At 42.0% G+C, this 26,466-nt stretch overlaps 1 protein-coding gene across 10 annotated transcripts in view; it reads right to left on the bottom strand.

Moving 5' to 3' along the window:
- The window catches only part of CREB5 (cAMP responsive element binding protein 5), a 438,005-nt gene that overhangs the window by 128,996 nt on the left and 282,543 nt on the right, over positions 1 to 26,466 (bottom strand). Inside the window, exon 1 of one of the 10 annotated variants that reach the window (XM_003585978.6) lies at positions 7,802 to 7,866. Within the exon in view, the coding sequence (XP_003586026.2) occupies positions 7,802 to 7,848 (47 nt within the window). The 5' untranslated portion in view covers positions 7,849 to 7,866. 10 annotated transcript variants of the gene reach the window in all.

Genomic DNA, 26,466 nt, shown 5'->3' on the forward strand with positions numbered 1-26,466 from the left:
GGAGAGAGCAGTGGGAAGCACAGAGAGCCTGACTCCTGGACGGTTACCCCATCTCACGTACAGACAGGGACGACGGGACGCCCCACCCACTAACTAGACACCGGGGAGCTTTTGGCTGGAGGCAGAAAGCAGACTATCTGTCTGCTTCCCCACCCCTCCCTCCAGACCAGAGGGTGGAGTGTTTGCACAGCCAGGTGCCTGAAAGACTCCCAGTTTCTCCCAGCCTGCCAGCGGCTCTTTTGTGCCCCTGCACCTCTGACTCTTTCTTTGCACTCTCCCCACTGCACCATCCCAAGAGCCAGAACTCAAAAGGGGAACTAGAAGCATATGTTTGAGCAAGAAGATGCAATTCCTGGGTCCAGGAAGTCCGAGAGCCTGGCAGGGTGGAAATGTGCTCCTCAATGCCTTGGAGCCGGGTTCTGGCACTGCCATCAAATAGCTTTAGAGTATCAGATACTTCGTCACATTTCGGAGAAGCCTTAATTTCTGAATCGGTAAGGTGAGCGGGTTGGGTTTTGGGATTTTTAAAATTTCCTCCTTATCAAGGCATTTAGAATGATAGAATTATTATTCTATAGCTAAGGAAGTTCTAGATGCTGAGCATAAAGGCCAAGCAAATGCCATCCCTTGTGACCTGTACATAAGAGCTTCCTCTTTACCCTCGGTGGAAGGAAATGGCAACAAGCAGCTTCACACTGAGTTAGGGGAAGGTCTGAATTAAGAAAAATAATTTGGCTAGCGAGAGGCCACTTCATAACCCGTATTAGGGTGGGTGCTGGTGAAGGCAAAACTAAAGGTGAAAACGCAACATGAGAGTAATTTACATGTACATTTATACTAAATGGGTTTATCATAATTGCTGTTATTATGATTAATTCCAGAGGAATTAAAGGAGATCAGCCCTTTTTTTCAGAGTGTTGCTGAGCTGACTGAAGTATTATGATAAATAAGAAGGTAAAGAAGAGGCAGATGCAAAGGAAAAATTGCTTTATGCCATCTAAAAAATAAATCTGTGCGTGCTAAGTTGCTTCAGTCGTATTCGACTCTTCAGGACCTTATGGACTGTAGCCCGCCAGGCTCCTCTGTCCATGGGATTTCCCAGGCAAGAATACTAGAGTGGGTAGCCATTTCCTCCTCCAGGGGATATTCCCGATCCAGGGATTGAACCCGTGTCTCTTATGTTTCCTATCTACTACTTAACTAAAAAACGTGGGGTGGGGGAGACCCAGAGCTTCTTAACTCTGAAATAAAATGTTTCAGTTAGATTTTAAGCCTTATTTTCTGGCCAGTGAAGAAATGGTCCCAAAGTATACAGTCAGCGTTACGCTTCTCTCTTCACCTGTCCTGTTCACAGCCTCCCTGGCCTTCCATGATTCAGTTTACCTTTCTGGAAAGGAACTACTAAATAACGGTGTTTCTCTCTACACTCTTGATGCCCCCAAAAGACCATTACCCAGTCTTCCAAACAAAGTCAGCCAGTCTCATCATTAAATAACTAACACCTATGGAACATTTATTAATTCCATGCTAAGTGCATTATAGTCATTATCTCATGGATTCCACTTCATAGATGAAGTAACCAAGGATCAGAAGCATTCAACAGATCAAAAATCACACAGCTACATGTGGTACAGCCAGAGTTTGAACACAGATCTGTCTCCAAAGCAATGCATAGGACACAATTACATGGGACGTAATGATTTCGAATAAAGAGGCTCCACTTCTGCAAAAAAGCTTGCTTTTCAACCTCTCCTTAGCAGTGATATAGGTTCCACTGAGGGCAGAAGGGCAGAGTCAAATGGGCAGCCAGGCTCATAAGGCAACAAGAGGGCCAGCTGGCCCCTCTGCCATGTTAGCACACTTATCCAACTCCACATGACTTTAAGCCTTTTAAGATCTTTGATTTTAAACGTTCATAGGCTCCTAAAACACAGTAATTGATGATAGGCATTGCAGCTTATAGAACACTGCCTCTTGGCCCCACTTCCCATCTCCCATTAAGATGAGTGATTTAGTCTATGCATTAATAGATAGCTTGGCATTCCTTTGAAGCCTTACTGTTTTTTTCCTAGGCTTTGCTGTTTTTGACACATCCAGTTCTATTTCAGTCATTAAAGACAACAAGGAAAAAAAAATATAAGGTAGAATTCAATTTTGGGTATCATGTGGAGGAAAGGAAGACCCTGCTGATAGCTAGGTGGGTCTTGGCTACTGTATAACTACTGTCGCACTCTCCATAATGATTGCGAACTATTGATTAATTCTTCTTGGGTGCAGCGTTGCTTCATCAATCATTAAATAAGCTCTCCTGCCAGGGTAGGCACAGAAAGAAAAGATGTATGGACTTGTTATAAAGTGTATGTGTACTGCATCATGGACTTTGGAGTGCTCAGTCAAGTCAATTTCAGGTTTCAAGGATGTAAGTAGTCAAGGAACTGCTGTGCTTACAACCAAAATTCATGAAATACACACTGCTGAAAGCACCAAACTGTACTACAATTTGATCAGACTAGCAAAGTCTGTTTAAAAATTATAAACTTCAGAGACTTCCCCAGCGGTCCAGTGGTTAAAACACTGAGCTTCCACTGCAGATAGCACAGGCTCAGTCCCTGGTTGGGGAACTAAGATCCCGCATGCTGCATGGCACAGCCAAAATATAGGAAAAAATTTATAAACTTATAATTCGGACCACAGAGTTTTTATTGACATGGCTGACTCATTGGAAAAGACCCCAATGCTGGGAAAGACTGAAGGCAGAAGGATAAGAGGATGACAGAGGATGAGATGTTTGTATGGCATCACTGATTCAACGGACATGAACTTGGGCAAATTCCAGGAGATGGTGAGGGACAGGGAGGCCTGGAGTGGTATGGTCCACGAGGTCGCAAAGAGCTTGGCAGCTGGACAACAACAACTACCCCATTTATCAATGCCACCCATGTTCCTTCCTTCTCTCAGCTATTTCCCATATCCCTGTGCAACGCCCGTGACCCTGGCACAGGTACTCATACACACATCCTTCAAAAATCCAATGCAAAAGGAGTTTCCCTTCCAAGATCAGAGGCCCACGAAGACCAAACGGAAAGAGAGCAGAAAGAAGCAGCCTGCATTCAACCCACTGCTTCTACTTTTTTCTGTGCAGTTTCAGAAGTGACCACCCTACTTTCCTTCGGGCTCGTGACAGCACTCCATCTCAAGTCCACACTAATTTCTGTCTCTGAATGTTGACCTGACCTCCCTGACCAACATGTACTTAGTAAATCGGAGACATTTTTATCATGCAGCTGGAGACATCCTGAAGTCTGCTTCCAGCAGAGACTTGGGGCCCCTAGAATGAAACCCCTGATATAAGTCTTGGGCTCCATCACTGTAATAGAAACCCACCAAGTTCACTATCATCTCCCTTTGTTGTTGGTGTTCATGTCCCTTGTCACCTTGGAAAACTCCTTTTCAATCTCTAAAACATCACTTTTGCCACCAGAAAAGACACAAGAGAGGAAGTAACAAGCCTAAAAGGTAGTGTCACCTGACTATAGATATGCATTACACGTGTGAACTATTGCAAATAGAAATTCTCTTAGTCCAGTCCAGAGTGGAATCCAGTTCTCATGACTGAATTTGCTCTTCTCCATTTCACTCCATTTTCTCATTCACAAAGCCACAGCTGAGCATGAATGGGGATGCAAGAGTCTTTTTTCCAACCTGCATTGTTCTCATCTCTCCCTCCACTCAGGTCACTGGGAATTGGGCAGATTTTATCAGCACTAGTCCTCACCTCACTTTAATCAGAACAGTACATTTATTTCTGTTTCAAGTACCTGACTTGATCTCAGACCTGCTTGATTTTCTGAATAAAAAGAAGACATAAGGGAAGAGAGGCTGGCAAAGGAAGCAGCCTGAGTGATGCTGGGAATAGGATGATCAGTTAGAATCTGCAGTCAGTCACCCACATAGATTCCTGGGGGGACCCTTTCCTGCATCCTCATGAAGGCAGCAGCTGAAACATGATTCCTATGATCTCGTTGAGCGCTGGGGCCCTTAAAGAATGTCTCCAACCCTGATGACTCCACATGGTAGGTGTGGCTATCCTCACTTTACAAAGATAGAAACTATGGCACAGTGAGGTTAGGTGGCTTGCCAAAGTCATATAACCAGCGATTGGAGGAGTGATTGACTTGAACCCAAGGCTTTGACCCCCAACTGCATGCTCTTTTCAAAAGACCACAGTCCTTCTCTGATCAGTAGCTGTCTGGTTTTCTGATGTCATCCCCTTCCTTCACGTTGTAGATGTGTCTACCGGGGGGAAAATGGCAGGGGAAGAGGAAGAAGGCTGAGTTCAGTACTGACTTAGCGTAGCGGTAGACAGTGGATATCCCTCTGCTCTGTGCCTGGAATACAGATGGAATATATTTATACCTCTTCTTTTATGCCATCAAAGCCCTGCCTCCTCCTTCACCTGCTAATATGTGAAGCATGGCAGTAGGGACCCCCATGGAGGGCAAAGCTGCCACTCAGACCACACCTCAAGGAAATGTAAAACAAGGGCAATGTCACCGAGATAGCTCATTGCCAAGCACATCCATGAGGCCCCTGATGGTCCTGAGGGTGGAGAAAAGTTTGTCAGTGATGGCAAGCTAGACTTTGTGTGGATTGGACTTGAGGCACTGAAGCTTGTGTGAACTGTGGCAAGTCTAAGCCTCAGTTTTCACATTCATAAAGGCAACACACACACACACACACACACAAATAAGTACAAATAAATAAGAACACTAAATAACATCAGCCAATTGTGATCATTGCCAATATCCAGGTTGTGATATTTACTAGAGTTTTGTCAGATGTCACCAGTGGGGGAAACTGGGTAAGGGGGTGCATGGGAGCTCTGTATTATTCCTTATAGATACATGCATGTCAACAAGCACCTCAATACACATTTCAATTAGAACACAACAGTATTCAAAACAAAAACTCCAAACAAAACAATTACCAAACAGCAGAGCTAATGATTCCTATTCTTCTGCGTTATCATGGGGAGAAAGTGAGGCAATAAAAGTCTGACTGAGGATCCCAGTGAGGCTCACACTCCTAGCCCTGCCTCTCTGTCAGTCATTTCAGGACCTTTCTGATTATAGGTGAACACCTTGGAGCCAAATCAACACAAATGGTAATGCTCTAAAAAAAGAAATCATGCTCTCTTTATTCCTGAAGAGTCTCAAGCACATACTTGGCACTCATCAATCTCTGCACAATGACTAATAACTTCAGCAGTGGTTTCATTTCAGTTCTGGGTAATCGACCTCCCCCCCACCACCACCTGCAACAGGCACAGTTTTCCCCGTGCACTATCAAACTAGGTCCATAAATACATACTTTACAATAAGGCTACTATCCTGGAATTTGGCAGAAGAATAGGGATATTGTTTGGTAAAATTATATTTCTTACAAGCACATATAGTTTTGCCTTTCAAGTTTTTGAGGAGTTTAAATAGCCTTCAATCTCATCTAAAAACTTGAATTTACGTTGAAATTATAGAAACCTTTCAAGAAGTTGTATAGTTTTGGGGGATTGAATTCACTAAAAATACTGTTTTGAATATGAATATGAGTGGATGAAACATATATGTCTCCTGTATTTTTAGCACCATTGTATGCATTTGAGGGACTTGGGTCTTTCAGAAAAGTTTATTCTTGGATTTCTCCACCATTCTTTTTGACAGACTCACCTAAGTAATTATCTCTCATTGAGGACTCCTTACAGGCTACAAGTGGAAACAGAATTTCACAAGAGGCACATTCAAGCCAAAAAGCAAAAGAAACAAAAAAACAAAAACCAACTTTTAAAGTGAGAAAAGACATGTTCCCCTTTACCCTCCTCCATTCATTTCTTTCAACGCACTAACTCATTTTGAATTCAAACGTACTTTTCTCTGAAAAGCAATGCCAAATACCTTTTAGCAAAACTTTTAAAGAACACGGACACAGACACAGAGCTTTTGAGCTTGAAGGGACTTCAGAGATCACCTTAGATTGGTTCCACACAGGGAGGAGGGGCTTGTCTCCCACCTTGTCTGCTCCCTCATTTCCAAATGAAGCCCAGATGCTTTAAGGGACTTGCTCAAGGTCACCAGGATTAGCACTCAGGCCTCCTGACCTCTACCACATCATACTGTTTCTTCCAAAAATTACTTCCTCCTTCCCTTTCCCTTCCATCTCTGCCCCAAAAAAGAGAGAGGGGAGAAGATCCATAAAAAGTCATGATTAAGTATATCCCAAACATGCATTAAACAAACATAAACACCTTTCTGGTATGTGCCCCACGCCTCAATATGCATCCAGCTCTATGATGGTCCAGACTGACTGAGCCAGAGAAGTTTTGGAGTAGCCAAGAGTCAGGGATCCCTCACTGGACTGGCTTTCTAGTTGTGGAGGGCTTCGGCTGAGAACTGTCTAATAAAGCTGGCTGGTTTTAGAAAGCATTCAGCCCAGGCCGAGCATCACAGCACTAAATGTATTTTATGAAACACACAGAAACGAGGTAATAATTTTCAAAACGTCAAAGTCTCTCCCTCTGGGTACCCTGGATCCTTAGAGCATTAAGAACACCATCAACTGTCCCTGTCTCCATTTATTCTGTGTTAATTCCTTACTCGCAAATATTAGCTGGCTGCTTTTAGACAAATCAATCCGGAAGTTTTCATCATCTCCCCCACAACCACAGACTCTCATCTTGAATATAACTGAAGAGCATACAGGTTTTAAAGTTAGCACCCGGATTAAGTTAATTGTCACGTGAAAGAGCATGAAGTTAAAATTAACTGCTGTTAAGCATTAGCCGAAATAATAGGTGAAAGACTACAGTTACTTTTGAGGATCATCTATGCCTTTAAAAACCAACAGTACATTCTTAATAATAAATGCAATAGTACAACTCTTCCTACTCAGCAGGACACACCAAAGGAGTTCACCAGGCATTTACAATTCACTGGTTACATTCAAAAAGCCACCCCTTCTCCCACCATCACTTCACTTCAACCTTTTATGAAAAGACAACAGTTTTGAGCCATTTAAGAGAAAAGGGAGAGAGAATCCTGGTGGAAAATAATACACAGCTGTGATAATATCATGGTTTTTTTAAAATACCATAATATAGTTTTACTTTTAATAATAAAAGATAAAAAAGGGGCGTCTGTGAATAATTAGAGATTGCAGTCTGAAGCCAGTTACAGTCACTGCAATTGATAATAAACTGAAAACCCCTTGAGAGCAGGTAAATGCTTTGCAACCCTGACCCCCTTGCTCTCACATTACTTAACTACCCTGCGGTTCTTGCATTACATCACCATTCAAGCGATTGGTTCCTGCATTTTAACTCTCTCCCTGTCTCCTCCGATTAGCAGCGACACTGCAGGCAGAGAAACTTCGCCTGAGTTTGCTCTTTCTCGCTTCGCTTTTTATTCGTGGCTCTTTTGCTCCAATCCCTCTGGCTCCCTCTGCTTTAAAAAAAAAAAAAAAAAAATTGTGCCCAACCCAGCCTTGGTTCAACTCATTCAGGTCGCTATACTAGAACAAAAACTCTGATCCAAGTGAAAAGAAATGCCTCTTCGGGACCAGAAGAGGAGCCCAGCAGAGGGGCCGGGGAAAGAGGAGAAGGAAGAAGAGAAACAAAGCCGGGCAGAAAGGGGAGATGGGGCGAGAGAAAGAGGAGGAGGAGGATAAAGACTCAAGAAAAGAAGGTGGTAGGGGCCAAAAAAAAAAAAAATTATAAAATCGGGAAAAAAAGAAAATAAAATTAAAAACAAACCTCATGGACATCACTGAGGCTGAATTCCCTCCTGAGGTGCAGAACATGAGAGCTCTGGAATGAGTGTGTGTAGAATTTGAGCCAAAGCTTAACTAGCCTGAGTGACTCACATCCTTCCCACTTGATTCCAGGCCAAGCGATGATGTAATGTGCTGGCCCTTCTCTAGCGCCCGGCTCTGGCTCTCTCCCTCCGGCTCGCTCGCTCGCTCTCTTTCTCCTGGGTTCGCCCTCCTCCCCCTTCTTTTTAGCTCAGTGCTGGTGAAGTCACCATTTAAATCTGGCAGAACTGAAGCAAAAACTTCAATGTAACCAAAACAGCCCCAGGCCGAGTTCCAGACTCAGGGAGCCTTAGTGGTGCAATTGCCCTTAGAAACGAGTAAACAGAGCGAGGAAACAGTACCGCCTGGGGATGGCCCAGCTGCCTGGGACTCAGAGAGGGACCCTGAGTTCTGTGGGCAGGGGTCCACTGGTTCTGATTTTTTTTTTTTTTAATGCTGATTTTTAAAAAAGTCCCTGAGTTTGGAGAAAGGACAACAGTGGAGATGCAGGCAGAGATGGAGATGAAACAGCAGGTTGGAAAGATGAGCAAGAATAACTAAGACAGGTCACCAGTCCAGGCTTTCTTCAGAACCAGATGATCCGTCTCCAGGGCCTCACTGTCCCTCTGTGTCCTGGAGCTGGATAGGGTTTTCTGTCGCTCAGTTGTCAACCACCAGCTCTCCACCAGAGATCTGTCACATCTGACCTCCTTGTGAGGAAGGGCAAACCTACTTTTGGGCCAAACACTTGCCTGCGTGAGGAGCCGTCCAGAAGTGGGAATCGTGGTCCCTACTCCCGTGGCCCCCGTTGATCACTCTTTTTTTGTGTGCAGAAGAGAGAAGGACCCTCGTTGCAAAACACAGAGCTTGTCTTCCCGAGATTAGCACTCCACTCTCAGGTGAGTCGTCGTCAGAAGAAGAGGGAGTTAGAAGAGGTTCACCCCCCAAATGAAGACACTCTGTGGGTTCCGCCACTGGCTGGGGGAGCAGTGGTATGGGTGGGGCTGTCTGTGAGTTTTAAAGGATACAGGGAGAACAGTGTGTGTGTCTCTTTCTTAATTACAGAGGGAGGAATAACAGCCTGGGGTGGTTGAGGGGGGAGTCAAACATTATCCTTCACAAATGACAGTGAAGCCCTTTTTTAATTGCAGAATTCCACCCCTCACTGCACACCTCTCCTGCTCAAGATTCTACCTAGAACATCCAGACACCTGGCCACTTTGTTAGCACAGCATTTTCACTCTATCTTCTCTCTGTTTTCTCGTCCCCTCACCCTAATGTCTCCTTCAAAAAGGAAAAAAAAAATAGTAATTTTAAAAAATGGGAAGTTTGCTAGAATTTTTTTTTTTTTTTTGGAAATACCACAAAAGCAGAAGAAAGGCATGGGGTTGCAATTTTTTTTTTTTTCCAAAAATATTTGTAGCTTTTGCCCAAGCCTATTGCCTCTCATCCCTTTTTGCGATCAGTGAATTAAATAGGTGATACAAACATTTTGTTTCTTTACATGTTGTCAAGCAGAGAAGATCCCAACTTCTAAACTCTTTTCAGAGAGATTTCTTAGTTTATTAAAGGTATCTGCTGCCAGGGGACAGGGCTGTTCATCTGAGTCCCTTGGAGTTTAAATCAGAGCGTTAGGGACTATTGCCAAACTCAGGGTGAAAAGTTAAAAAGCAAGGGTTGCCCAGAAGTCTCCTGACCTTGGGGGCTGGAGAGGGGAAGAGCTTTCTCCAGCAGTTTGCCTGGAGCATGACACCCCTGATCGACACTGATGCCACAGTTGCTCCAGTGACACCTTTATCAAGGCAGGCAGCTCTGAATTAGAGGTGATCAGCCGTAATTACAGCTGGCGCCACTGAAGCCTGTGGCCTGACAGCGGCAAATATGGTTGTTATAAAGTTTGGTCCACCATGTCAGTGGCCTGTATAACTCACTTACGTCTGACTCGCCAGGCAGCTATTGATTTTTCTTCTGATGCAGGGAATAAATAAAACAAAATCTTCAGTCGCTCCTACCAGCCCTTCCACTTCAGGGCAGGATGATAAGATTTTATATCAAGGACTTTCTCCTTTTTATACAAGCCATTGATCATACTGGTTAATATAAAGCTAAGGACTTTCACTTTTCCTTCTCTGCTCCCTACAACTCACCTTGATTTTGTATTTAAATATTATTTTGTGTTCAGTTATATCTGACTCTTTGTGACCCTTTGGACTGTAGCTCTGTACCCTGCCAGGCTGCTCTGCCCATGGGGTTTTTTGGGCAAGAATACTGGAGTGGGTTTTCCATTTCCTCCTCCAAGGGAATCTTCCTGACCCAGGGATTGAAGCCACGTCTCCTAGTCTCCTGCACTGCACGTGGATTCTTTACCTGCTGAGCCATGGATATGTGATGCCAGTTTCCAAAGTGTAGCCTTCCTGTAACCACAAGGAGAAACACTATAAGACTTTTCTTAGACGATGTCCCAGGGGCTGGATTAAGCTGCTAGATAGTACACCCTACTTTTTTTGTTTGTTTTTTCACTGAAATAATTGAAAAATATTGAAATAATTCAAATAATTGAAAAGGTATCTTTCTTGTGGTTTCCTTGGAAAGTAACTGGCCAAAGACAGACACAGACCTCTCATGAGACACACAAGCATTTTTGCTCCCGCCAGGAGGAGGAAGAGGCCTAAGCTTCCAAGACGGAGAGGGTGCCTCTGATCAAGGGTGTCATGGCCAGTGGGTTCAGTGCTCCTAGCCAAACTCCGAGGGCCCCGTACCTGATGGTGGTGATGCCACCAGGCCAACAAGGCACAGGACACGCTGACGCTGTAATGAAACTTCTTTGGACGGCTGGCTGGAGTCAGAATCAATTTCAGAGTTCAAAGGGGTCTGAGTATTTACATTTGCCTTCCAAACATAAGTACCCACCTTCCCCACCATTCCAAATCTGGCATTTTCACTGGCTGTTGGGTTTCCCCTACTTGAAAAGAAACCCTGTTTTCCTATTTCCCTTCCTGTGAGCAGCTAATGATAGAGAATATCCTGTTTCCAAAAGAAAATTCCCTTCCGACTCAAGAGCTTCCTTTTTCACCCATTTGGCCCTCTCGTCGCCTCTCCCCCCTCTCCCAGCCCCCTCCATGTCCTAGCTGCTCTTGTGAAGAAGGGGGACTTTGCAGATCAGGGTTATAAGATGCTGTAATTCCAGCGGGAGCCTTCTTAGAAGTAGGCCCTGGCCAACCAGCTAGGCCTCAGATTAGCTGGCTTGCTCAGGAATGCTTACAACACCCTCCTTTCAGAACGTGTCATCCTTGGGGAGAGGGTGGTGGGTACCTCACAGCTGTTCGGTGTAACTCACATACTCTCAGCTCCCGATGAAATGTTCGGCTCCGAACAAGTGAAAACCTCTGAGATTTGAGCTCAGAGTTCAGAACACATTTGGACTATCTCCAAATCAACCCACTAGAAAAGCACAACTTGGACTGCAGGATTGAAGGGCACAACAGCCAACTCAAGTAAATTGTGTGTGCCTGGGTGAATTTCTAAGCTCAAACACATTATGGAAACACACAATAAATATAAGAAATGATAACAATCCTTTCTAGACAGAGCTGATTTTTTTAAAAGTCTGAATTTATTCTCTTCAAGGAAAAGCATATCATCTTCTTTCAGACCTTGTATTTTAAAATTTAACCCACGATTCCTGCAGTCCCAGTGGAGTTTGAGGGGCCAGATAATTTCAGAGTTAAATAAGCTCTAATGACTATCACATGTACCCAGTCATAAACCTAGTATTAAAAATTATTCGGAAAAAAGTGGCATCTCTTCCTTTTTTAATTTACAATAACCATCCAGGTGGTTTTCTAAGGCCTCCTTTGCAAATTGCTTCCAGCGAACCTTCCGGTCACAGACCACTGCACACCCACGTGGTGTCATTCAGCATTCCCTTCAACTTGGGTGTGCTGTGTTTTCACAGTGGACAGAGGTTGAGAGGCTGTCTGGGTCAACCTGTGCAGCATGCAAGCAGGATTCACTGTTTAGATGGCTGGGTCTGTTACAGCCAGCTCCTGGCACTCCCAGGGAGAAAGTTAAGAGAGTGGTCAGTCCTTAGTTACTTCTGTCTTCTACCTACTGTAATTCCAACATCCCAGGTCTGGCTCCAAGTACCCTCAGGCAACTTGCTGGCCTTCCTTGTGCCAAAATCTATTTCTGATGTTCTGAAGTGGTGATATTGAATGTGACAGACAAAGGAATGAATATCTAATGATGGAAGCATCAGGAAACCTTGGGAGTAGGTAGGTATTGGGAGGTTATGAGATCCCATTGATCAGCTGTAAACTATTATCATCAATTTTGCCTACTCATTATGTACTTTTCCCCTAACTTCTCCATTTTAAAAATGGGTATGTCATTTTATCACTCAAACCCATCACAGTGTCTGAAAAGCAGTTGATATTCAATGAGTATTTGTTGGATAATTGAATGAATGAATGAACTCCTGAATTCAGGCATTACCTTTTCCATGAACAGCATGCTGGATTACCAGGCTGGGGTAGGAGTGTCCCTTTCTCTGGGCTCCTGAGGCATCATGGATCAGATTCTATGCCAACAATAAGCCAGTTACCTCCGCAGGAACTGTGAGATTCTTCAGGGCAGAGGCTGGGCGGATCCATCTGAGTGCCCCTAGCACTTAGCAAGCAATTGACTCTCACACAGTAGGTTCTCAAAAAATGTGACAGAACAGAGCTATGGCACCACAGGCTTCTCAGTCTTCCCTGAATATTTCCCCTCTTAAAAGTCTTTTTCCCCTTTTGCATTCTTACTCACAACTCTTCTGTGGCTTCTTTAAGATCTGGACATTCTAGAAGACCTGGAAAAATCATCATAATAATAAATCCTGGAAAATACACTGGTTGGCCTTGTCCATCTCTGCACTAGGCCATTTTTTTCTCAAGGGGACTTAGATTCCTCTTGCTCCCCTTTCCCAGAACCCATATGGCAGCAGTGCCAGAATGAGCACCCTGAGGTTTTTATGATCAGAGCAGCTGACATTAGACTATTTCCGCCAATTTCTTATATAAAGCATCCAGGGGAATTGAAACTCTAGGTGAAAGGAACTGGCATTCTCCTATTGGTTGGGGTGTTTCTCGTGTGGTTGCTGGGGTGTCCTAAGGGAAGGAAGACTGCCCCCAGGACATATTCATTCCCCAAAATGAATAGTGTGTTAGATTTTTTTCTTTTTTTCCAGTTTTATTGTTTTATTGAGAAGGAATTGACATATATCACTGAAAAGATTTAAGACAGAATGAGGGTTTGATTTACATGCATTGTGGAGTGCTTAGGTGATATCATTTCTAACCAGCAGAACATGCTGAGTCTTCCAAGTTCACGGGGAGGAAAATGTGTGCCCACCAGAACCTGACCATCATTTGCTGCAAATTCCTATTTGGAATGTTACCCCTTTGCATAGTTTTAATTCAAACACTGGGGTGTCTACTTTCTAAATAGTCACCCCCAAAGTATACTTTGCAGTTGCACAAAAAGGCTTTCTGAAAAAGATGGCTTAACTTGTTTGGATATTAGCCTTGAAAATATACCCTATTATCTGTTTTCATTGTAAAACATGTTAAAATGAAAACAAAAAAACAAAAAAAAACAAACGAACAAAAACTCTGCAAAAGTAATAATGGATTTGAAGAGGTTTTGAGGGTACTAGAAATAAAAAAGGAAGGCTTAAACTTGGAAATTGTATTTGTGGTTGTTTTACTTTTCACAGAGATTCCAGCTATAGGGCTCTGTGTGTATTTAATAACTGACCTCCCCCTACTCTGAGCAGAGAAGTTCACCAGCACTAATTTATTCAGAGGGTTTGGCAAGAAGAATCAACCCTCCAATACTTTTGCCTGGAGGGGATGAGATGAATTTTTTTTAACCCTGAATATGAAGCTCTTGGGCCTTCCAAATGAAATTATCTATGTTTTTATTAACAAAGCCCCTGAGTTAAAAAGTTGGTTTTGATAAGTAAGAATAAATGGAAGAGAAAACTGCTGACATAATATTTTGGTTTCCAAACCCACTTCCACATTCTACTGTCCCTCTCAGGCCTGTACTTGACTCTCATGTCGGTATTTACATCAGAAATCCCAGAGAGAAAGGTGCAGGTAATCCTGCCTTATGCTGAAATTCAGACCTAGACCTTTAAGAAAACGATCATAGTGACACTTCCATATGCATGGTTGTGTCTTTTTGTCTTTCTAGACGTGCAGCACTGTATGATTCATAAATAACGTAGTCTTATCCTCTCCATTCATCTGAGAGGGAAAGTAGATGTTATGTGGTCCAAGAGGTGTATAGGTTTGGAGGTAAAAAAATTCTAAATTTCTCATTCTTCATAAACTTTAGAATTTCCTCTGACATGAAGAGAAATAGGAAAGAATGAGAGATTCAAGCACCATCTGGGCCAATCTGAGTGCCCAATGTTCCCACCCAAACTGGAAAGCATGCCTTTAAGTTGGTGTTGGAACATGCCTTTCCTGAGTAATGATCCTCCTTGAGAATCTCATAAAAACTGGAAACTCTCCTTTTAACCATAGACCCCAGGTTAAAAATTCCCAGGAAAAAAGCATGTTCTCTTTGCATTAAACTTAAGCTATATCCTTTTATAGGAAAAGAAAAGCAGGTATGCACAGATGAATCTCAATGCTTTGAAGTCTAACTCCCAGTCAGGCAGACCACAGCCTTTTTATAGCTCAGTGGTTTTCACATTTAGTGTACCTGAGAACAGACTAACATGCAGATTCCCAGGTGCTGCCCCAAAGATTCCAACAGCCATCGTGGGGCCTAAGTATATTTTTAAGCAAAACTCCCTAGAGATTTTGATGCTAGTGATCCACACACTACACTTCAAGAAAGAGTGAATTCTAGGTGGTCATCCTCAGTCACAGAAATATTGAAAGTGAAAGTTGCTCAGTCACGTCCCACTCTTTGCAAACCCCATGGATAGTAGCCCGCCAGGCATCTCTGTTTATGGAATTCTCCAGGCCAGAATGCTGGAGTGAGTAGCCATTTCCTTCTCCAGGGGATCTTTCCAACCCAAGGATTGAACCCAGGTCTCCTGCATTGCAGGCGGATTCTTTACTCTCTGAACCACCAGAGAAGCCCACAGAAATATTACAAGCAAATAAACTAAATAAGTAAAACAAATAGAAATAAATGTGTATTTTCCCATTGTTCAGGCTCTAAAGGAGCCATGGTTTTCTTTCACCTTTTTTTACGGTAAAAAATAGAATAATCTGCCCTAAAATGATCAAGCTTTTCCAAAACAGGATGCCTAAAAAAAAGGATAAAAAGAAAACATATGTGTTCACAGTAACATAACGCCATCCAAACAGTCTATGGAGCTATGGTCTCCAGGACCCCGATAAGATTAGGGTTTCCTGACCTGTGGCTGGCTCAGCAAGGCATTTCTCTCCTATGTTTACTATCAATACTTCCAGATGTTTACTTTGCAATATTCCCAGTCTCCTAATGACTATCAGAGGGAGGGTACCTCAGGGAGAGGAGGGGAATACTGGTGGTAAACTAACAAGTCTGCTGCACGACACCAGCTCACCACAGCTCTGGTGCTTATTTTCTAGAACTTCGACTGAACATCCAACAGTGCACTTGCTTCAGATATGCTACAGAATGCTACAGATTTCTGCACAGGGTACCCTTCTCCAGGGTTCTTTACCCATTTCTTTCTAAAGGATGTTATCAAAGTTTTTCAGAAGTCTTTCATTTTTAACCTTGTAAAGTGCCTATCCATCCACAGACCCAAAAACAAGAGTGACCGATGAAGGGGAATGAGGATCATGACCTGTGAGTCATCAATGGATGCATCTACTGTTAAGTGGGAATTAAGTGTCTGAATTACAATGATGCTCCTTGTAATTGCTGTTGCACCAACTCTTTCACATTAATATGGTCATAGCGCCACTGAAACAGCTACTGAAAGAGACACCACACACCTGAGCAGGGGACAGACAAAAGGAAAAACCTTGGGAGGTGCTGAATGTCTGGGAAATAATGCTGCAATGGAGATGGCAATGTTCTCAGGGATAAAGAGTAGTGAACATCAAAAATAATGATGTGCTATGCCCAAAGCAAAGAGGTCTCTTAAGTCTTTGCTCACTTATAACCCTTCCAGTCAGGGACCATCATGCCCCTTTCATGCTGACACTTGTTGAAGCTTTTTACATCCATTTACTCAGAGAAGCTTTCTAACAGAAAAGAAAGACCTCCAAGATTTAGGGAATGAAGAGATATTAGTCATTATTAATGACTCTCATCTTTGAATGAAATAGTTTGGGGGTAGCTATTTTCTTAAAGTTCTGGATACTTTCAGAAATGAATATGCTGCTGCTGCTACTAAGTCGCTTCAGTCGTGTCCGACTCTGTACGACCCCATAGACGGCAGCCCACCAGGCTCCTCTGTCCCTGGGATGCCCCAGGCAAGAAAACTGGAGTGGGTTGCCATTTCCTTCTCCAATGCAAGCAAGCATGCTAAGCCGCTTCAGTCCTGTCCGACTCTGTGCGACCCTATGGACAGCAGCCCACCAGGCTCCTCTGTCCACAGGATTCTCCAGGCAAGAATACTGGAGTGGGTTGCCATTTCCTTCTCCAGAAATGAATATAAGCATTTATGAATATAATGCCTTTTATAATATAATGAATACAATCACTGTCAGCAAACTGCCTTTTCATTTTGGTGAAAAAAAAAAATTATTCTTGTTGATTTCTCACAGTCCAACCCAGAGTCTTCTCTGTCTCAAATCTGAGATGTCTTTGTGTGTGAGCGTGCATGTGTACCTTATCCCAAACTGAAACCGTATCTTCAATGCTAGGTTGCATAGGGTAGCATACTTTAACAAAGTTAGATGGTTTCGAGCCTGGAAGGCCCCATAACTCAGTCTGGGGCAGTTACATTTTAATTTGTCAAAGTTTCTGTTATTTTAACAAAGGCTATTTGATGTTATCTGATATCTCTTGGCCTGGCCAAACCTCAGCAAAATTAAGATCCTTTTGTTTCTCTCTCGTCTCCCCTTTCAATATCTGTCTATATTTCTTGATGCCCTTTTTTTCTTAACTGGTTTCAAGTCATTTCACAAAAGACTTTAGCAGATAAAGGTAAATTCACTATACAGTATATGCTGAAAAGTCAAGGAAATGCAAAGCCATGAGGTCTCATGAGAGTAGCAGAGGCACCAGCACAGAAAATGGGAGGGAAGTGTATTTGTAGATGGATGCTGCTGAGTCTTAGGTTCTAGATTTCAGAGAAACAGCAGAAAGCAAAACCAACAAGGTCTCAGACCTCAGGGAGACAGCACTCTAATGAATGGAAAGAGATGATAAATAAGTAAAGGAGCAAGCAAATAATGGCAGATAGTGACAACTACTACAAAGTAAATAAAACCTGGTGAGGAAATGGGATGTTGGGTGTGAAGTCTTTCACAGAAAGCATTCAGGGAAGATTGCTCCAAGGAGTTGACATCTTACCTGAGAATCAAATAATGACATACAGAGGTGTAGGTGTAGATATGGTAGAAAAAGTGTGCAGAGGAAACAAGCTGGGTTGATGGGCTAAGACAGGAAAGGACTGCGTGTGCTTCCTGCACAAAGAGGAAGAATGTCATGAGGGAAGGAGAAGGAGAAAGGAAAGAAAGAACCTGAGAGAGGCAGGTAGGGGTCTTGCAGACCATAGCAAAAATTTTCTAGTTTATTGTAAGGCAGAGAGACGCCATTGGTAAGTCTAAAGAAGGGACTGCCATAATCTGATTTGTATTAACGGCTATATGTAAAATGGACTGTCAGAGGGTAAGAATTCAAGTTTGGGGAACAGTAGAGAGATTTTTCGATAGTCTGGAGGAGTGGTGATGGACACTTGCACTAGGCTGGTAGCAGAAAACATGGGTGAGAAGAGGGCAGAGCCAGAAGCTGAGGTGCAGCCCGCAGCACCTGAATAGCCACAGGAGCAAGGAAGAAGAGGCAAGGACGACTCACATTTCTGACCCGATCAGGTGGGTAAATGCTGTTTCCATTGACCTTGATGAACAAGACTGGTACTGCAGAAGACTTGGGGAGGGGGGTAGACTTGCTCTGGACAAGTTAAATCTGAGATGTCTAGTGACATACAGATGGAAAAATCAGGAAGGCAGAGGGGCAGGAACGTCTGAGCTCAGCAAGGCAGTATGGCTAAGACATCCATTGGGAATCAATTCTGATGGATTGTCTTCAAAGCCACAGACTGGGTGAGTCTCAGAAGTGAGGCATAAAGGCTGCTCTTACAGTAAGAGGTGGGCAGAGGAAGATCAGTTAGTGAGGTGGGATAAAAACCAGGAAAGAGGCAGGGGAGAGTCCTAAAGTCAGTGTAAGTACAATAGTTATTTCAGATGACCAAAGAGGATGAATTTATTGAGAATCACCTATCCAATTCCTCCTGTGGCTGTGCTCTGCCTGCAAAAAGATGAACAGGCAACAGAGTCAGCTGATAGAATAGTCCTTCCAACACCCTATCACCTTTCTGCAAGCACTCTGCCCTGTCTCCCCACGCTTGTGAACATCAAGAAAGAAATTACTGTAATGCAGAGAATTTGAGGGTTTTATTTGCAAGCAACAAAAGATAAGGAGCTTAAACAAATTCTATCTCGGGTCAAAGCTTTTAGATACTCTCTGCCTGGGTACCTTACCCTTCACAATTCACTGTTCCTGAGGGAGCTAAACCATGGCTCTAACACCCAGATAAATATGCGCAATTTTTATTAGCGAGAGATAAACTTCCTGTCAACAGAAGTTTCTGCTTTATCCATTACCATGTTTGAGACTTAGCAGAAATGGTAAAATTGAAATTATCCATGGGCTTTTAGATGGAGAACTTCTTTTGTCTCAAAAGCCAGGGAGCAAGATTAAAAAGAAAATCCTAAAACATGTTTTTAAACAACAAACATTACTAATGTATGTGATTTTAAGACCTGTCCCAGGGTGGTTTGGGAATGCATGCTGTCCAATAGGGTGTAAGAGCTGCTTTCCAACAGACATTTTCTGAAGAAAACAGGTAGCCTGGGATAAATTTTTAAATGTGGGGGAGGATCCTTTTGGAATGGATGATGTTATCCTTTCTATTAGACTGAGAGGACCTAGATTTTTTTTTTTAATGGAGAAACTTGAGAAATTTACTACCCCAAATTTCCAAAATCAAATGAAACCTCTTTAAATTTGAAAGCTAAATTGTGGATGTTTTTATGAAAATCCTTAAGGTGTTCCAGGTAAATCCAAATTTCCCTGAACGGTGCCTCCTCTGAAGATGGCCTATACTGATTTAGAGAGGACAATGGTGGAGAGGGATGGGGGTGGTTGGTATTGGGGTTCAGGAAGGCAAAGTAATTGTGAGGCTAAGTGCTACAATGTTTAAATACAGGGGAAATGCAAGAACACATCCTAAAGTTTTCAAAGTATTTGTTAACACAACCTCATAGGGTTGTTAGACCATGAAGATTCCAAAGTCCTACTTTTCTCATTTTGCAGGTGAGAAAACTGAAGTACAGAAAAAGGTCAGGAGCTCAAAGTCACCCCAAGCCCGTATTTCAGAGCTCCTTCTACTGCACCCTGGGCAGAAGGCCTGGTATCTCTGGGTTGTAGAGTGAGCGTCTAATTCGGTGATTTTCCTTAATTCGTTCTTGGCTTTGGGCTCTTGGGAATGGAGGCTGTGCTCTGAACACAGTGTCAGCTGAGGGGCACTGGTAATGGCCACTGGATCAACAGCTGGGACCCAGGGCATTGCCCCTTAACTGAGTCAAGACGGCCAGTCTCTGTCAATCAGAATTTGTCAGGGCCTGCTTCATAGCACATTATTAAATGCCCTGATGTTTTGGTAACCAAATAAATGCATTACAAACAGGACACTTCTGCAGTTCTGTACAACATCCTGGCTCTGTTCATAGAAGTGAATAAAAAGCAATAGGGACTCTGGCCACAATCATGCCAATTTATATGTGTGGCAAAGCAATCTCTTACCTCATTTAATCCTCCTAGGACTTTTCCCAAGGAGAAAGCTGTGGTCAGAATGGAGTAAGGACCAGGCCATGAGCAGAGTTACTAAATAGATTCCAGGTCTTCTGACATCTTGTGCCTGTGCTTAGTCGCTTCAGTCATGTCTGACTCTTTGTGATCCTATAGACAATAGCCTGCCAGACCCCTCTGTCCCTGGGATTCTTCAGGTGAAAATACTGGAGTGGGTTGCTATGTCAGACCCATAATATAATTTTTCTTCTTGTCTAACCTCCTGAATATGTGTTCTTTAATTCTGAAAAGTGATTTTTGCATTTGGTTGGCTGGGATGGTTGGAACTCTTTCTTTTTTTTTTTTCCCATTCACCATATTTTGTTTTTTCAAATTGTGATAAAATAGACATAACATAAAACTTACGATTTTAACTTTTTTTTTGAGAAGCATGAAAAAACATTTTTATTGTGGGAGGCTACATGTAGGGAGATTAAATCAACTCTGTTGAGATAGACAAACCATATACACAAAAATGTTAAGCACCCTGTAGAGGAGACATTGGAGAAGGAAATGGCAACCCACTTCAGTATTCTTGCCTGGATAATTCCATAGACAGAGAAGCCTGGTGGGCTACAGTCCATGGGGTCACAAAGAGTCAGACACTGAAATGACTGAGAAGAGGAGATATCAGTTTGTAGAACCTGGTCTTGGGCCCTGGCTGCTTTGATTTATTTGATTCATGGTCATTTTTCTGATTCATGGTCATTTTTCTTTATTTTAATCTTTTTTAAGTTGTACAGTTCAGTGGCATGAGGTACATGGTTGAATTTTGGAGGTAGGAAAGCGTAGGAAAGTGTAATAATTATTATAAACATAAAAACTGATCAGTAAATCCTTACTACATGCCACTAATGTGCTAAGAGATAATCTGCAATTTCTCACTAAATAAATGAAACCTTGCTACAACTTTCATCCTTCTTTCACAGATGAAGAAACAAAAGTTCAGAGAGGTTAAGTAACTTGCTCAAGACCACACAGCTGGCACGTGACAGAGTCAAGTCCCAAACCCAGGCAGTTGACTGATGTATTCTCACTCTAATCCACCGTACCTTGTGGCTTTTTCTTTGGGACCACTGTTAAACAAAACAAAGACGACTTGAAAAGCTCAATTCTTCTTTCTTGGCTCTTCGCTATCTGGTTTGAACCCTCACATGAAGATTGGCAACTGAGTAACCCAAGCATTACTAGAATTTAAGAAGTACTGGAGACAGGGAAGAAGACCAAAAGTCTCTTGCCTGTCTCCTGACAATCTGCAAAATTAAGATTAAAGTGAAAATGAAAGTGAATTTGCTCAGTCGTGTCAGACCCTTAGCGACCCCATGGACTGTAGCCTACCAGGCTCCTCCATCCATGGGATTTTCCAGGCAAGAGTACTGGAGTGGGGGATTGCTCTCTTCTAACTGAAGCTAGCAACATCTAAGACTGGCCCAGGATACCCAAAGTACGCTTATGCTAAAGCTAATTGTAAGAGAGCCTCAGTTTTTTGAGAAGAGATCATGGAAAGCAGGAAACATATTTCTAAATAGGAAGTGTCTGTATTCATTTTGCAATAAATGTCACTAAATAACTCGAGCAATTGAGTACACACTTTTGGCTAAGAGATTGTTGTAGGAAATGTAATTATAACTTCATCAACAAAGCAGGCTGCTATGGACTGGTGGAAAGCACACACACACCGTATAAATACACACACACCTGTATATTTCTGTGAGCAAACTTCTGTTGTCTTGACTTGTATTGATCTGTCCTCTCAGGCTTTTAGATGGCACATAGGAGATAGGGGGAATGAAGAACAAACTCTAGACAATAACTTCATATAAGCTACTCTGGATACAAGTGTTCATGTATGAAATATGTTTATATTATGTTTGGACAAACTTTCAGCTTCTCAATCTGCATTAATTACTATAAAAAATATTTCCAGTGACAGAAACATAGTAACCTTTAGAATCCCAAACTCAGGTACATGGTCTTAACAGAGGTGTACACTTAAAATCACCTATTAAAAGGCAGTGAACTCAAGCATTTTTCAAATTATGTGCTAACTGGTCTTAAAAACATTTTACTTTTTATCGTATGCAGCAAGAATATTCAGAGTGACATCAAGGGAAGGGGATGGGGGACAAGAGGCACAGAAAGCAAGAAAAGAAGCCCCAGGGAGCTAGGAGTCCACCCTGGATCTGATGCCTGGGTCCCCAGAGCCTCCCTCGGCTTCCAGCTGAGAGGTACATCCTTATGGAAGGCACAGGAAGAAGCAGACCCAAGCAGCAGGTGAAATTACAGAAACAAAGACTCTTGACGCAGGAAACAGACTTCCAGAGCTTACAGCAAAATAACAAATGCTTTACTTCTGTTCTAGGAGCTTGGCTTTTGGCCACAACCAAACCATCTCCTGACAGCCCTGATGTGAGGGTACTGTGTTGGAGATAAAGTCCCATAAGGATATTTTATTATTGTTTCTTTCTTCTTCTTCTTTTTTAATATTTTTACTGCATTGCATGGCATGTGGGATCTCAGCTGGCCAACGAGGAATCAAACGCACACCTTCTGCATTGGAAGCATGGAATCGTAACCACTGGAGTACCAGGAAGTCCCTGTCGTTTCTTTTTATTTTGAAGTAATTTCCAATTTTCAGAGGATTCGCAAAGATAATACAGAGCCTTCCTGTACATCCCACATGGAGCTCTCCCAAATATTCACATCTTATTTAACCCCAGCATATTTATCAAAACTAAGAAACTAACACTGATGTGATACTATTAACTCATAGACATCAGTTTTTTGGGTTTTGTTTTTTTTTTTTTACTAATATCTCATCTTTTCCAGGGTACCATTATAATGGGGCTTTCATAATTTTATTTCTTTGCTCAAAAACAAGCTCTCAATTGCTAATTGAAGTGAACAGTTCTGTTATTCTGTTGCAGCCTATATTTTTAGAATCATCTGCCACTGTTCAGCAACATATATTCTATGTTTTGGTTAGAGTCAAATTGGACATACTTGATTTCTCTCAACACGGTCTATCCTAACCTTTCTTACATCCACCACTTTGCTCTCACTGTTCCCTCTACTTGAAACATCTTCCAGGGCTCATGGTTCTATCCTTTCTTCAAGGCTCAGATCAAGTACTTTCTATTTTAAGAAGCACTCCTGGTGCCTCAAGTCAGATGTGTTTTTTCTGGCCTAAGGATCTCTGGTGGGGGCACTGGTACATTTCTTGTGCTATGTACTGGAAAGGGTCCCACTAAATGGGACATCAGAGCAGGGCAGGGTGGAAGGTCAAGGCCTGGGCAGCTGAGGTCAGTAAGAAAGGAGACCTTGACCCCTGGAAGAGGGAGGGAACAGGAGTCCCTCAATGTATGCATTGCTGTGAATTTGAAAAAAACAAAAACAAAACTTCACACTCTCACCCACCAGTAAAATCCAGTGCCTTAGAGTGATTGAGGCATAACAATAGACGTGGTTCCAATATAGACTGAAATCATATCATAAAAATAATACAAAAAGACCAGAGTACTTCCTACATTCCGCTACTTAAACTGGAATAAAGCCTGTTTTCACCCAAACTCACCTTTAAACTCTGTTTAAAGGAAAACCTAACTCTGTAAACTTTTTTGTTCCAATTTTTGCATTTGGTCCTCCTTTCCTTATGATATTAAAGACTATAATAGATAATTTTTCCTTCTGTAGCCATGCTTTAGGGGAAAACATATAAGTATCACTAACTATAGCAACTGTTTCATACCTCTAAAATTCTGCATTCAGATTTGCATAATTACAATGGAACTTTGTATAGTCATCAATATATAATATATATGATTACTAAAAAATAAAGTTTGACATAGCCAGAGAGGTTTCCAAAACCCAGACAATGGAAGGGAATGTATGACTTGACCCCTCATATTGGAATGCAGAACACTGATTTTTTTCTGCAAATGAAAAGATGTGATATGCTTTTTATAATTTTCTTACATTTTTTAGCATTGTTAGCGAAGAAATTTAATAAAAACTGAACAGCATAAAGACAGATAATGCATTAGACCTAGAAAGGGAAACTTCATGAATTTTCTTTACATAGTCTCACAATGAACTCTGAAACAAATAGAGTTTAATAGAGATTAAAATATGATATAACCTGACTGCAGAGTATTTTATGAAAAAGTTTGATTTTTGTATATGACTGCAATATTCAAGGTTGGGGGAATTAGGCAAGAAGACATATGATTAACTTAATGTGACAAAAAGGCAGACATGAAGTTTTTAAGTCTTTAATTATCTTATTCACTATAACGTCTTTTTAAAGGCAAAGCAAAAGTTTAAAAAATCTATTAATAATAATTGAGTAACACTTTTAGCTTTTTAAAAATATAACACATCCTTCAAATAAAAGTATAAACATAGACTAATTTCAACTCCATTGAACAGATATTTGTTTTTGTTTCCTGGGCTTTGTCATCTTAAGGAGACAGGCTGGATGTGACTTCAAAAACAACCGTATAGAAAAATGTTTATTTTATTTGCAAACTTAGAAATATTTTGCAAGTTTACAAATAAACAGAACAAATTCTTGTCTTATGCAACACTGAGGGTTTTTTGTTAACTGTTTCATCTTTTTTTTCTTTTATTATTGTTTTATATCATCCAATGGGATTTACTTAGAAAATGATTCCTATCCCAAAGAAAATATTTAGGCAGATTTATTCATATCCTTGCTTTAATATGGATAGAAGCAGCCTAAGCATATTTCATTGAAGAAAGGAAATATACTTACAGTTCTTCTTACATATTAACATATTACATTACTCCAAAAAGCTCAAAACATTCTATATCTTTAAGAATTTAAACATCCTCAAAACAGCAGCTCCTAGAGAGGGGCACAGTAGCATTTTAATTGCTAACAACAAAGCCTGATGATAGTTTCAAGCAAGTAGAAGGGCAGGGAATGTGCTTACAAAGACACACACCAAGGCCCAGCATCCCTGATGACTCTGACTGGCGTTGGTCACCCTGGGACTGATCAGGTTCACCCCAGTGATAGCACACTTCTGAGAACTTTTAAATGGGGCTGTGCAAATCTTCTGGGTTTGTCTAGAGTAGATCATTCAAGGGGAAGTCAGAAGTTTCTACAGGATCCCAAGAGCACCAATCCTTGTTTCTCTCTCCACATCAAAGCAGATCCTGAAATCTTGTTGCTGGTGACCCACTCAATTCAAGAAAAATTGATGACAACCAGGCCCCAGTACAGTCAAATGATTTGGGGCATCCTTGTAAGTTTCTTGAAATGGTATTTGGCATGAAAGGGACAACGTCTCTCCAGCTTCTGCCACTCCCTTCCTTTTCCTCTTCCCTTTCTTTGGGTCACCCCCTGCCCTGACTTTTCCTTTAAAATTAAAAAAAAAATTTTTTTTTAAGCAAAAAGAAGAGGCTTTGGACTAATTCTCAAAAAAGCTGCACCTGTGTATGTAAAGGACCCGTTAACACCAGGAAAGGAAAGTGATTTGGGACTGACTCAAGTCAGAGTACTACCCACTGAATCATTGCTGACACCTCCAGGGTTTCTTTGGAGGTCTCCCATAAGAACACCGAACTAACCCGGCCCTGTTCAGCTTATGAGAGCTTAGCTGAAGGTGGTATGGCCGCCAGCCACATTACTCATTGGGGATATTGAGTCATATACATTTATAAAGGGTGGGCACAGAACATTAAATATCCCTAAGGTGTTTTGCAGCTGGAATGATGCTGCTGAGCCACAGAGTGATGAAGCTCAACTGCTAGTTCTGAGTCTAACACGCACGCTTCATCTTTGCCACACGCGTTTCTTATTTATGACCTAAACTTTTGGCAATTGCCCCTTATAACGATGTTCACACAATTCCAAATAAGAATGTTTACTTTTTTTTTTTTTTTTGAGAGATGGACGTGAAAAAAGAAAATACAAAGTACATTTCCTTAGATAGTTTAGACCATTTGATCCATCATGGGTGGAATGCCCTTGATGTGGGATTTTGTATGTGTTTAAGTTGTAAGAAACATTCTTTGTTCTTCCTTGTGCTTTAGACTTGCCTCAATTCTACTTGTTCTTGCCTGGAGAATCGCAGAGACGGGGGAGCCTGGTGGGCTGCCGTCTATGGGGTCCCACAGAGTCGGACATGACTGAAGTGACTTAGCAGCAGCAGCAGCAGCAGCAAGTTAATCTCAGACGTTAGATCATGTCCACAGTAATGTGCATGAGATTCTATCAGGTACCTCTGTCTTGCTCTCCATTCAGATTGAGGGCAGTCTCTGAATAATGGCTTAGCAAGAAGTGGAAGAAATGTTTCTCAACCACTATTTGCTGAGACTTACCAATTTAAACCATTCCCCCATACCCTTCCCAAATTCCTCTTTCTTACCAAAAGAAAAAAAAAAAAAATTGATAGAGCTTGCTTGTCTGTTCCCCACCGCCCCCGCCACCTTCTTTATAAAGTTCCTAAATACATTCTTTCAAGTTTCATTTAAACTGAGGCATTTGGTAAGTTGATAGTTATAGCATGCTCACAGCTGTGGGAA

The sequence above is a fragment of the Bos taurus genome, chromosome 4, assembly GCF_002263795.3.
Source record: "Bos taurus isolate L1 Dominette 01449 registration number 42190680 breed Hereford chromosome 4, ARS-UCD2.0, whole genome shotgun sequence".
Taxonomy (NCBI): Eukaryota; Metazoa; Chordata; class Mammalia; order Artiodactyla; family Bovidae; genus Bos; species Bos taurus.